General features: G+C 50.8%; 5 protein-coding genes across 5 annotated transcripts, besides 1 other annotated feature; 1 reads left to right on the top strand and 4 right to left on the bottom strand.

Annotated features, from left to right (window-relative positions):
• Window positions 1-12,303: part of a sequence feature (contig 1.16 792..451587(-1)) that runs on past both edges of the window.
• Window positions 1,004-2,703, bottom strand: ANIA_01188 (U2 snRNP complex subunit CUS2; the record flags this gene model as incomplete). The annotated part of the gene is made up of 6 exons (XM_050613194.1): window positions 1,004-1,336; window positions 1,407-1,562; window positions 1,629-1,737; window positions 1,791-2,188; window positions 2,263-2,379; window positions 2,506-2,703. The coding sequence occupies 6 exons, from the start codon at window positions 2,701-2,703 to the stop codon at window positions 1,124-1,126; spliced, it is 1,191 nt and encodes a 396-aa protein (XP_050469027.1). The 3' UTR covers window positions 1,004-1,123.
• On the bottom strand, window positions 3,002-4,483 carry ANIA_01187 (uncharacterized protein; the record flags this gene model as incomplete). The annotated part of the gene is made up of 3 exons (XM_653699.1): window positions 3,002-3,401; window positions 3,500-4,086; window positions 4,136-4,483. The coding sequence occupies 3 exons, from the start codon at window positions 4,481-4,483 to the stop codon at window positions 3,002-3,004; spliced, it is 1,335 nt and encodes a 444-aa protein (XP_658791.1).
• On the bottom strand, window positions 4,931-6,599 carry ANIA_01186 (uncharacterized protein; the record flags this gene model as incomplete). The annotated part of the gene is made up of 4 exons (XM_050613195.1): window positions 4,931-5,068; window positions 5,119-5,881; window positions 5,932-6,155; window positions 6,207-6,599. 4 exons carry the CDS (start codon window positions 6,597-6,599, stop codon window positions 4,931-4,933), a joined length of 1,518 nt encoding a protein of 505 aa, XP_050469028.1.
• ANIA_01185 (uncharacterized protein) lies at window positions 8,937-10,590 on the bottom strand (the record flags this gene model as incomplete). Its single annotated transcript, XM_653697.1, has 3 exons — window positions 8,937-9,320; window positions 9,418-10,389; window positions 10,444-10,590. The coding sequence occupies 3 exons, from the start codon at window positions 10,588-10,590 to the stop codon at window positions 8,937-8,939; spliced, it is 1,503 nt and encodes a 500-aa protein (XP_658789.1).
• ANIA_01184 (uncharacterized protein) lies at window positions 10,959-12,296 on the top strand (the record flags this gene model as incomplete). Its single annotated transcript, XM_653696.1, has 1 exon — window positions 10,959-12,296. One exon carries the CDS (start codon window positions 10,959-10,961, stop codon window positions 12,294-12,296), a length of 1,338 nt encoding a protein of 445 aa, XP_658788.1.

Genomic DNA, 12,303 nt, shown 5'->3' on the forward strand with positions numbered 1-12,303 from the left:
ACTGCTTGCTTCCTCAATAGACAACTCACTACCTGTTCATTTGCATTATGGTTGGAGTTTGATTAGCCTGGCGCTCTCGGTGGCTCGTTTGCTTTCCTTTTTTTCGTGTCTGTCCGTCCCGGAGCTCTTAGCTTTACTTGTCTTCTGCCTTCGGGAATTTCTTTATACTTCGTACTCACAATCCGGTTCTGTGCTCTTGCCTGGGTTTTGAGGTTGGGATGTTTTCGGCGGGGATAACTACTACACAAGATCATGGACCCATTTTCCAGAATTTGAACAAGTACTTAGACTTCTTCCGTAAGCAAAGCGTGGACTTCAGCCGTCATCTCCCCCGCCACATGCCGTACTTCTTACTTTCCATGTATTATTCACACGTCAGGCTGGTTAGCATCTTGTAAGCCGTGTTCGGTACCTACGGACATTGGTTATCACTGCCCTAGCGCATACTCCAAACACAGGTATATCTCTGCCGCAAGTTGTAAGTCAATCCCAAATCTCTGATGTATTATTCCCTTAGTGGGGCACCAATAGCCGCTAGCAGTATCTACCTCCACGTAGAACTTCTTCGCCAGTAATGGTACTAGTAGTAAGTAGTAATAACAGCAGCAATACAGGTTTATGTTAGTACTATCATTAGGGATATACTATGATTAGAATATTATTTTCCAGCACTGCATCAGATTAGAAGCTACTTTAAATTTTCCGACAGTGCGGTTCGTCAACATCCGGCTCCATATGCGATATTTGGATCTTTACTTTACTAGGTACTTCGATAGCACTGTTTGAGGATTCGCGTTGAGACCGGGACGCCCGGGAGGAATTATGAGTATGGGTAGAGAGTGGTAGTAATCATTCTGTTAGCATGCTTATTACGTACAGGCAGGTCATGGAAAGCGCCAATGGCAATCATGATTCCATATCCTAAAAGAGTCCGGTTAACTCAGTTGGGATGACTCGATACCTACGTTCTAGTTTTCGCGAAGAGATACCCCGTATCATGTGCATTATTTCGAAATTCGATAGAGGTAAAGGCATTGCTTGAAGGGGAGTCTATGGTACAATAGTATGAGGAGCCTAGATGAACAGCATTCCGGCTCATACGGTGACAGTGACGGTGGACGGTTCACTTGGCCGTATTCTCCACCGTATGTGAGCTTTCCAACCAAGTCCCAAATTCATCGAGACGCTGATTCTCATCGTCATCTTCTGCGTCGAGACCCTTCTCAGCAAGATCTTCCAGTGCAGCGCGCTTCTCATTCGACTTGCGGAACCGCTCGCTTCCATCTGAGATGTATGCTTCGACTGCTGTGCCGCCGAAGAAGCGGCCGTTCATGAGCTGGCGATGTCAGCACACTTATTCAGACTTCCGACGGCTACAGAGGGGTTCACGTGGGTTATGTATGTACCTTGACGCAAGCTCTCGCGGACTCTGGATTCGAGAACCGGACGCTGACGACGCCCGCTTCTTCCTTGTCATAAAGGACGACATTTGTGACCTCTCCGAGTTTTGAGCATTCTTCACGGATATCTTCCTTGATGTCAAGGATAGCTGCCGGGTCCTCCTGTGTATTGTCAGCTCAGAGCAATGGGGGTAGCAGCCAGAGACCAGTGCCGGTGCAGAGATGTACCTCCAATTCTTGAAGCGTGAACATATGCTTCAATATTACGATTTTCTCAAACTTGGAATTCGTATCCACCAGTGCAGCGGGCTCATCGTCATCCCAATCTGCGAGTTTGCTACGCATCCGTGTGTTAGTATCTGTTCTTCACCTAAAACAGCTGAGCCATACTTATTCAGTTTCTGCGTTCTCTTAATGATTTTTTTCTTATCCCGCATGCTCGTCTTCGTCGGCGCCTCTTGCTGGCTTTTGAAAGAGAAATCTGCAGGCTGCACGCGCATGGGCCCCTGCGGCCCAGGCACGCCCAGTCTAAAGTCTGAATCATCCAGCATCTGAATCGCGAGATTCACCGACTCGGGTCGGAAATAGACGACTAGAGCTTCCCCCTTGAATTTTCCCTCGTCATCCGTGTACATTTTGATCCGGGGCCGGCCGCTGTCAATCTCCTCGGCGATGACGCCGCACCTCGAAAAGATGTCTCGTATTTCGTCGAACTCTGCGTCGAGGGGGATAGATGTAACGAACACAGCGGTGTTGACCCGTTGCTTCTTTGGTTTTTGAGCGTCGCCCTGCCCATGAACGAACGATCAGCGATGCATACACGGCGATAGGACAAAGTAGTTTGGCGATGTGTGCAACTGACCTCCTCACTGCCCTGTTTGCGCTTTTTCTTGAGCCTCTGTGCTCCAGCCTGCTCGTCTTCATCTACTCCTTCAACTTTATAGGCTTCTTGTTGTTGCCGCAGCAAGTCATCGTCAATCTGGAGGACACCCACAGGCGCAAAAGAGGCGCCAACCAGCAATCAGTTTCACGAACCACCCAAATCCAGCAGACTTAGCGGATCATGCAGATTCTGTTCAAGAGGAAAAGCCAAGCGCGCACACACCGTCGGAATCCACCGCTTCAAGATCGTATCGTAGCTATATTCCTGCCCATCGTCTGTTTCTAAGATGAATTTGTTGTCGAGCTTGGAGAAGGAGACTCGCGGGTCGCTGTCAAAGTCGGATGGGTCTTGCGGGAAGTTGCTGATTGCAGGCGGGGAACCTGTCGCCGTTGGGTCGTGTTTGGGGTCTTGGAGCGCCATTATAGGATCAAACTAGGTGCTAAAACGCAGGTTGAATGAAGAGGTTGTATGAGTTTAAAGTCCAAGCCTTTGGCTTGCGGGGAGCGTTGATGACACAGTTACGTAAGCAACGGGAAGCTTCCAGCCTTTAAACTCGGTACTAATAATAGAGATTCTCTTGAACAGCCTAATAATTATTATCAGAGTTACATAGACAATTATACAAAGAACATCAGTTATCTTGCTATCGTATACACTAATAAATCGAGAACATTATATATGCAAATCCTGGGTATCATAGAAGATGGGAACCACTCCACTAATGAAATGGGCACTTGCCAGTTCGCGAGACTTTCAAGCCTTCCATGCCCTCCTGCTGCTGCTTTCTACCCTTGCCCTCGAAGTATTTGGGCCCGACATCAGGAATGTAATATCCGTTCGGACAGTACTTGTCACCTTCATCCCCCGGAAGAGGGCGGCCAAGTGCCCACTTGTACCAAGCCATCGGACCCCAGCGATTCCAGACGGTCGGTTTAACGTAATAAGGATCGCCATCCCATTGAGTGATGAAGATACGCTCGTCTACAGATTGCTCCTCAGTGAAGGTTTTCATGCGCATGAAGTGAGGCCGCGGTAATGCAAGGTAGCGCAGAACAAAGCGGCGCGCAGACACAAGGAACGAAAAGAAGCTAGCATATGATGCCGGTGGCGGGTCGTAACTGCATATCGTCAGCTGGGAGATCTGTAGCAGCCTGTAGCAGCCTGAAGTTGTTTCAAGGAACGAAGTTGTTTCAAGGAACATTTCCGCGTAACTTACAGCATAGCTTTGCGCAGACGGTCATCCATCATGAAGGAGACGAATTTCAAACCGATGTGCTGGAATGGCTTGGGAATAAGGTAGACCAACACCGCCGTCGTCTCGTCAGCGACCTCGCGGTTTTTGGGGTCCGTTACCATGCACTTTTCCTCGTAGGCATCGCTCCAGGCCATGATCTCCTCCAACCAATGCAGGCCGTCCCGGAACCCGATTTTACCAGAAGGGAGCGCATCATAGCTGACTTCCAGTCCATCGCCGACACTCTTCCAGAAGGTGCCGATGGCGCACTTCTCCATGTCCGTGAGCTGGCGCCATTCATACTTGTTGATGAACCTCACTGGCTGGATGGCGAATAGGCCGAGAGTATAGAGCATGTCATCATCGAGAATCATGCCCGAGGCCCGGTAGCCACTGTGGAGGTATCGAGTACGCACAATAGCCGCCTGTCCACGCGCTGCCGATGGGGACTGCCCCACGAACTCCTGGACGAGGGCGCTTGTGTCTGTATAGCGCTTGTAGGAGGTGCTGGCGTTTGAGAACTGGCTTGTCTTAGTCAGGGTCCGCGAAATGGTAGGGATGCCATAGGTCTGCAATGATGTTAGTTGTTTTGCAGCAGCTGGAAGAGCTTGGACATACCTTGAAGAGTGCAAACTGTAAGGACTTTGTGTAGAAGAAAGGGAATTCAATCTGTATCAAGTTCTTCTGGATCTGGAAGGCGTCCTCGTCTGTCATTTGGGCAAATGACTCTCGCGTTGGATAATTGTATTTCCTGTGCAGTCGCTTCATATTGCGAAAGCGAAGCAGTGCGACGAGGACGGGATAGGCTGCAACGAGAGGGACGACATATTGGAGGATCTGCTGGGGTGTCGCATCTCTGAAGATACTAGCGATTTTTTTGGACATGACCGCCACTGAAGACCCAGCGGAGGCTTCCTTAAGGATCATGGCAAGCCTCTTGGAAAAGGCTGCCATTGACGAGGCCATTTCGACCAGATTCTGGATTCTTTGGTGATGGACGAGTACTATCGTCCTGGAGAAGAGACATAGACGGCTTTTATGAAACAAAGGGAGCAGCCAAGGGCCAACCCCACTTTCTCCAGATCTCCATCGAGTCAGTTCGACTGATTCCCTTCTACATCCATCCCGCGGCCTCGGTTCACCTTGAATTCCAGGTTCCTGAGATTCTCCTTATCTGCAGCTGCTTATTGAAATCTATCCACTTTGATTCGCCATGACAGACTAGCCCTCGACTAGTTCATTTGGGCACCAAATCATACGATGTCATCCCTGCTCAGCGATTCGACGCACAAGTCTGTGCTCTTAAACATACTTTATGCAAGGATCAACAACACAACACCAAACGCGATATTTACAACCCGTTCCAGCCTCACCGTTTTTCTTTTCAGACCCTTTCGAGCTTCTAGGGGCTGGTCAACGCCCAATCACGCGTAGCTCGAGCATTCTTAGCGGAGGAAACGCAACCGCCGTGAACCCACAACCCAGCCAAACTCCCAGATCGCATCCCCCAGCAATGGCTTTTGCAATCGGTCCGGTGTAGTAAATTTGGTCCTAGTCACTGTTAGCAAGCTTGTTTTCTTTGAGAAGCGAGGGGTGCAGACCATTCCAACAATAGCACCCGCCCATCCGATCAGGAATGCAACAGTGGCTGCGAACCCTACGGGCAGTTTCTGCGAGTTATTCCACACAGACCAGTCGTACTGTCTGTCCCTGTTGAACATCAAGTCCGACTCAACGAAGATGGTGAACCAGATAACGATCCAATAGCCGATCAAAGGTACGAGATTCTTGAAGATTTGGTAGAGAGAATCCCGCCCGCCAATCGCGCACGCTGTGTATATGGCGGTACTGACGGTAGTGAAGACAGGACGCGGCACCTTGCACCAGAAGTCGCCGAGCATTTGGAAGTTCATCGCCATCGAATATGAGCCGGGGGCATTGTTGGATACTATGGTCAGTACGTTTAAAAAGGCGCAGAACTTGCCCAAAGCGCCCAGTCGGTCATAACCCGCGATCACCACGCTACCGGGGGTCCCGTCGTAAATGGCGCCCCAGCGGGGATTGTGGGCAATTCCAGTTCCCAGCCCAACACCGAGAAGGAGCGTGATAGTCATGGCTAAGCCTACTCCTACCGTCGTCAGGGACCATATCCTCCACGTCCCGGTATCAGGTGAATAATATACGTGATAGTCGGCAGCTCCTGGCACCCAGGACATTGCGGCAGAGAGGCAAAGAGAGAAGAACGCCAGTCTTTTGGCGTTGACTTCTTCTACAGACCCTATAGAGACAGTATTGAAATCGAACTCTGGACCGGACGATCCCAGTAGGATACAGAAGACCATCAACTGCGGGAACCATGCGTATCTGCTTGCATTAGCGACGGTTGGTCTCTGTGTTTTATTGGCTGGGCATACCTCTCATAGTACTGGAATATATGCATCCCGAAGGTGGCCACCACCAGACTCACAAGGGCTACAATGATGATTCCGACCACAACTGATACAGCGCCGCCAGACAGCTTAGACAGAATTTGGCCCCCGACCGTCGAGCTCATCATTCCATAACCAATGTTGGTAAGCACATTCAGAAAGCAGCACACCTTGCTAGGGTTGAACCCCATAAGAAACCGCGATACGATCTAGCAATTGTGAGCTTCCATCTCCTCAAGATCACAATGGATCGACCTCACAAGTGTGCGATGCCCACTCCTCGGCCCCCAGGTACACATATACCCAATCGCTACGCAACCAAGCACATTCCCAAACAGCGCACACAGCGCCGCATCGAGAAAATTTAATTGCATCACAACCGTCCCCAGCGTCCCAACAACTAAGTTGTTTAGCGCCATTCCCATACTAAACCACGTGAGCAGGATATGGAACGAGGCAGACGCGCTGACGGGCTGCCGCTCCTCAACCGGCACCGGCTCGATCCCTCGCGTCTCCAGGCCCTTGACATTCTGCGCCCATCTCTGATATCTGGACCTGCCTTCGTTATCACAGGCAGGGATTTCGGTTTCAGTTCCATCTTGTGTAACACTCCGTACAGAAGGTGACTCGCGTTTCTCAATATCAGGACTCATACTGGCGCTGGGCTGCTGCGATTTTGACTTCGAAGACGAGATGTGAAAAATCTTCGAAATGGCAGGAAATCGCCGACAAAGCATCCCTTTCCATGTTGAGTCTGACCGCGACGGTGAGCTCATACTCTTATCTGCATCCATGCCCAGACCTTCCCGCCGAACGAGTAGCAAAATATGCCGTGCCGAATGTGGTGTAATGCTCCAAGTGAGCTTTTATCGAGCGTCTGTTCAAGTGTCCAAGAGAAGCCACGGTGCATATATGTGAGTGTCAATGAAACAAATAATCAGGGGAACTAAGAATAATAAGAAGGTTTGCACAGCATTCCAAACGAGGCAAGCCAACGCAAGGCAGGAGAGGCAGGCCACCTAATACAGTCCAATCCTCTATTAGTCTTGGTAGCTCTTAACTCCTGGTTGCTCGGACTCTTGTACCTCTAGGATATTTGCGCAACAAATCTACTCCTTTAATGACCCGACCCGTTGCCAGGTAGGTGGCCGCTGCCCCGCTGCTGATGAGACAATAGTGGTGTAACTGGATTCCAGAGTCATCCCCTGTCTTGATTCAGGGCAAGGAATCACATAGGCAGGTGATATCAGTCATGTTTATTTACGATTGTGCCCATGAAAGCTGGAAGTGGCACCCATGAGCTCACCATAACCACCCTGAACGAAGATCTTGACTCAAAATCAAGATACCTAATGGTAGCGTTCTTTCCCCTTGGTACTTCCGCTGAACTCATGATGCCAACATACCATTCGATGAGCTTTGACGCACCACGTCCTTCTACTACCTCATTGGTATGCGCTAACCTGGTGGGGTGGCATCACATTCTTCACCAATCGTCCAAGTGCTGAGCACAGGACAATCGAACCCCCAGCGCCAGCAGCCTGCAGACATCAATTTCTACTAGCTAAGCTTTTCCTCCGGCTATCCGCGGACAAATGAGATCTAATCCTATTTTCACCGAGGGAATGTCTGGTCCCCGGCCTAAGCCTTGCAGTCGTAGCGAGCATGACCCTAGCAAAGTCTTGGTCTCCTGACTGTTACGCACGTACTCTGTCCGTGACTTGCGCTCTCTTCAACCCGGCCCGAAGTATGAGATAATCTGGAATCGTTATGCCTTACACTCCGCAAATTATGCACTAGAAGCCTTATCAGGCTAGGGCAAGTATGAGGCCTTCGGATATAACGTCGTAAGCAGCATTACTGATTACATATACGTAACAGCAAGGCAGAGGGGAAGAATCAGAAGCGAGCCATCTCGCATGCTTTTCTGTAAACCCAACAATGCAGTCTTGGCGATTGGTGCAGGTAGTAGTATCCTGGGCCCCATTAGCCAGAATATTCAAAGGGTATGGTATAGATAGCAATATCTACAAGACACAAGAGACGGCATCTAACTTGGATCCACCTCACTAACGGGCCCTATATCTTCATACAAACAAATCTATCAGACATATCCACAAACCACCTAAATGAATATCCAAAGTGGCAGCTCGAAGCCGAAACTATCCTGGCAATAGCTAAGTCTCTAGAGCTAAAACACGCTTACTAGACTATATATCCAAAAACTTTAAAGAGTTGGAGAGTCAACTATTCGTTTTCCATCTTTGACGAAATACCTATGTAGTTGGAAACTTTTTTGCAGTTCCGCCCAAATCTTCAGTCAGCCATGCATAAGGGAACGTTAAATGTCCATAATGGGATCGGCAATTTCTGACAAATTCTCTTCGTCTACAAGAGTCTTAAAGCCTTTAACAACATACGAAATCAACCTAAGTGGAAATGAAGGTCGCTAGTCTATAGTAGCCTCGCTCGATATTAGATTGGAGGAAGTGAGTCTTGGCTCGTCTTGCAGTTATGCGCGATACGCTATATTAACTACTTCTCTGTATCTTCCTACGCAGAACTCCGTCTGGCTCTGCATATTTGCGAGCAGCAATGTTACCGGGTTGATTATTATGACACTTTAGCCTAAACTCAAGCGCCTACTCCTACCTAGGGTTAGGGCTATTGCAGTTTTATTGTACTCGGATGACTGCCTCAACTATAGTTGTATCTAACTGGATTGTACATGATTGTGCAACTTGGGAGTCCACGAGTCGTACATAGGTCTGCCTAAGGTGGTTGCTTAGAAAAAGGGGTCTCCGTTGGCGAAAGCATGTATGGGTAAGGGTGAGGCCTTCTTCTGTATAATGGTGATTGATTATCGAGGTATCCCGGGAGCAGGGCGATCGTTGTTATTGGCCCTTTATGTATTAGTTTATTTTGGCGTTTGGGAGAACCGGACGCTCCTAGCATCTAACCATTCGAACATTTACAGTCCCACATGAGGTCTACCAACTATAACGAAACGCCCTATCCTGCTTGTCCGTAAGATCCATACTCTCCGCACCGCCACCTATATAGCCCAATGCCCCTTCTCCCTCAAGCCCGCTCCCGTCCTGTTCCTGCGCCTCCCTCTCGCGCCGCTTGTTATCCCTAACACAAAGCACCCTATAAACGATCGTTGTGAAGATCAAAAGACCCCATGTGACAAGCGCCGTAATCAATCCCTCGAGGTACTTCGGTCTATGCGTCCAAAGTTGTGGAGATGCAATGCAGCCGGCACAATACCCTATGAAAAACATGGCGTTGACGACGGCGCGCTTCGTGTTGCCTTTTACATTTGATGCGACAAGCGACAGGAGGATGGACCAGGAAGCGGTGATGCAGGAGGCCTGTTACCAATTTTGTTAGCGTAAGAAACCATTTACGTGGAAGGAGGAGGGGGTAGGGAGTTAGGGGATGGATAGGGATGTTAAAACAGGGACTTACCAGCCAAGCAGAAACAATCACACCCCACCCTGCACTTAGTGGGAGGACGAGCATGAGGATATTCCCAATTATGGGAGGGATGCAGAGGAGAACCACGACAATGGTGCGCTGTCTTGGAAGTATATAGCACAGAAGCATCCCTATCCAAAGTAGGGCAACCTGCACCGCTCCCGAGGGAGCTGTATACAGCATTGTCTGGAGTTGGGAGTACCCAATTGAATTGATGACGAGAGTCGCGAATGTCAAGACGGGGGATTGCATGGTCACAAGGACACCGAACCAAAACGCGCACCAGGCCTTGGGATCCAGCATCGTTTCTTTTAACTGCATGATTGAGAAAGAGGTCTTGTCGCCTCCTTCCCGGTCATGCGCCATCCGTAACGAGAGGACTTGCTTCTCGCGCGCTGCTGACAAAAACCACGCGTCCTTTGGCCCAGAAGGCATAAGAATAAAAAAGGCGATGCCCGCGGCGATTGTCAGCGCGCCGCAGATAATGAAGAGCGTGCGCCATGGCGCCAGCGCAAGACTTCCGTTCCTCCCAATCCCGTACATGAGCAGACACCCGACTACCTGCGCGATACCGTTCATAGACACCCACAGCCCCGTCCGCAACGCGTGCTCATGCTTCCTGTACCAGATAGAGGTAATGGTCACAAAAGCCGGCGAAACGGCTCCCTCGGTGAACCCTAGCAGAAATCGGACGGCGGCGAAGCCCGGGTAGTTTTGCGGCGCCGCGAGGCACGCGCATGTTATGCCCCAGAGGATGACCGTCGCGCCGACGAACTTTGTTAGTGGCAACCGGCTCATCAGGTAGATGAAAGGGTACTCGGCCACTAGCTGGCCGATGTAGAAGATCGAGCTGCACCAGGAGTACTGACTGTTCGTGAGGTTCAGATCCGTGATGAGGCCGAAGACACCCGCATAGCTAAGGGATTGCTTATCGAGGTATTGCAGAAGGAATACGAGGCACATCTAGAGTTCTCAGTGTTAGTATGTTTCTGTTTGTCCTGGGTTCGGGGCGCGTACGAAAGGCAAGATGACCATGTCGAGCTTGCGCACGAGCGCCCTCTCCTCTTCTTCGGTGTATGTCTCGACTATGCCATTGACATTGTCATTGTCACTGGACCGTCTCTTCTCCTCTGAAGGACGGACTTTTGTGTCGTAAGCGTCCATGTTGACTTTGAATTGGGCGACAGGCAGGTACTGGGCGAGGCTAGCACGGGGAAGGAGAGCCCTTATAAAGTAGGGCAGTCTCGACTGACTCGAGCCGCTCCATGTCGGCTATCGTTAGCTCTCCAAATGACTGGCAACGATAACAGTGGTTGATCAGCGATTAGCGTTGGGAATGGTTGTGAGTGGACGGTTCAACCCCGGGGAGGAACTCCAATAATGGTCGAATGCAGGTTGCCGACGTCGGGTGCAGACTGCCGACAACCCATTTAACCCACCAACTACTCCGCATGATAGTACGCTTGTTATCATCTCTTCTCCCCATTGACTGGAACTTGTTTGTTTCCTTTTAGCATTCAGAGCTTGTTGCAATGGCCTCGGTAACAGACGCAGATATCAAGCCCTGGCTCCGGCCCCCGCCTCAGTCGTACCTCCTCAGCGCAGCAAACATCGTCGATGTCGCAGCTGGTGTTATAAAAGAGAATCATTATGTGATGATAAAAAATGGCAGAATAACCTCTGTTTCGTCCAGCCGTCCTCTCGACGCCGAATTACCAGAGTCTTACATCACCGTCGACTGCGCAGGCCTCTACATCAGCCCGGGCCTCTTCGATGCGCACGTCCACTTCGTGGCAGTCCCAGGCTTCCCCAGCCTCTCCACTGCATTTGGCAACTTCAACGACGTATCGCTTCTACGTCAGCCATATGTCGCAGCGCAGATGCTGCATCGCGGGTTCACATCCGTCCGCGATTGCGGCGGCGCCCAGCTCGCTTTCAAACAAGCAATCGAGGAGGGTGTCTTTCCTGGCCCGAGACTCTTCATTGCCGGACACGCACTGTCGCAATCAGGCGGGCACGGGGATATCCGCTCGGCGCATGACCATGTTCAGTGCTGCGCGGGGCACACGAACGGACTCGGCCGGATCTGCGACGGGGTGCCTGCTTGTATGACGGCCGTGCGGGAGGAGATCCGGTCTGGCGCGGATTTCATTAAGATCATGGGCAGTGGCGGGGTGTCAACGCCGACGGATCGATTGGAGCAGCTACAGTTCACGAGGCAGGAGATCCAGGCCATCGTGGAGTGTGCAGAGAACGCGGGGACGTATGTCACGGCCCACGCCTATACGCCTAAAGCCATGCTGCATGCAATCGAGAATGGGGTGAAGGGTATTGAGCATGGAAATTTCGTGACTGAGGAGGTGGCCAGGATCATGGTTGAAAAGGGTATCTACCTTACGCCTACTCTGATCTCGTACGCGGAGATGGACTCTGAAAAATGGAGGGGCTATCTTCCTGCCGATGGACAGGCGAAGAACACGGAGGTGCTGAGCGCAGGGCTGAAGAGTCTAAAGATCGCGGCCGATGCGGGTGTCACGATATGCTACGGCAGCGATCTCCTCGGGCCGCTGGGTTTGGCGCAGACGGGCGAGTTCAGGCTCAGAGCGCAGGCGTTGAGTCCGTTGACGGTGTTGCAAAGTGCAACCATCAACCCGGCAAGGATGATGGGACAGTCCGAGTCAATCGGCCAGATCAAGGAGGGATTCTTTGCGGATGTGCTGTTCCTTAGCAGGAATCCGCTGGAGGACGTGACCATCTTTGATCGACCAGAGGAGTGCGTCCTGGGTGTGATGAAGGAGGGAAGAGTGTATAAGAGTCGATGGGATGGCCTAAAAGAGGATGCTGACATTCCGGTACGGATCAGGAATTAGCATCTTG

Source organism: Aspergillus nidulans, chromosome VIII (assembly GCF_000011425.1).
Source record: "Aspergillus nidulans FGSC A4 chromosome VIII".
Lineage (NCBI taxonomy): Eukaryota > Fungi > Ascomycota > Eurotiomycetes > Eurotiales > Aspergillaceae > Aspergillus > Aspergillus nidulans.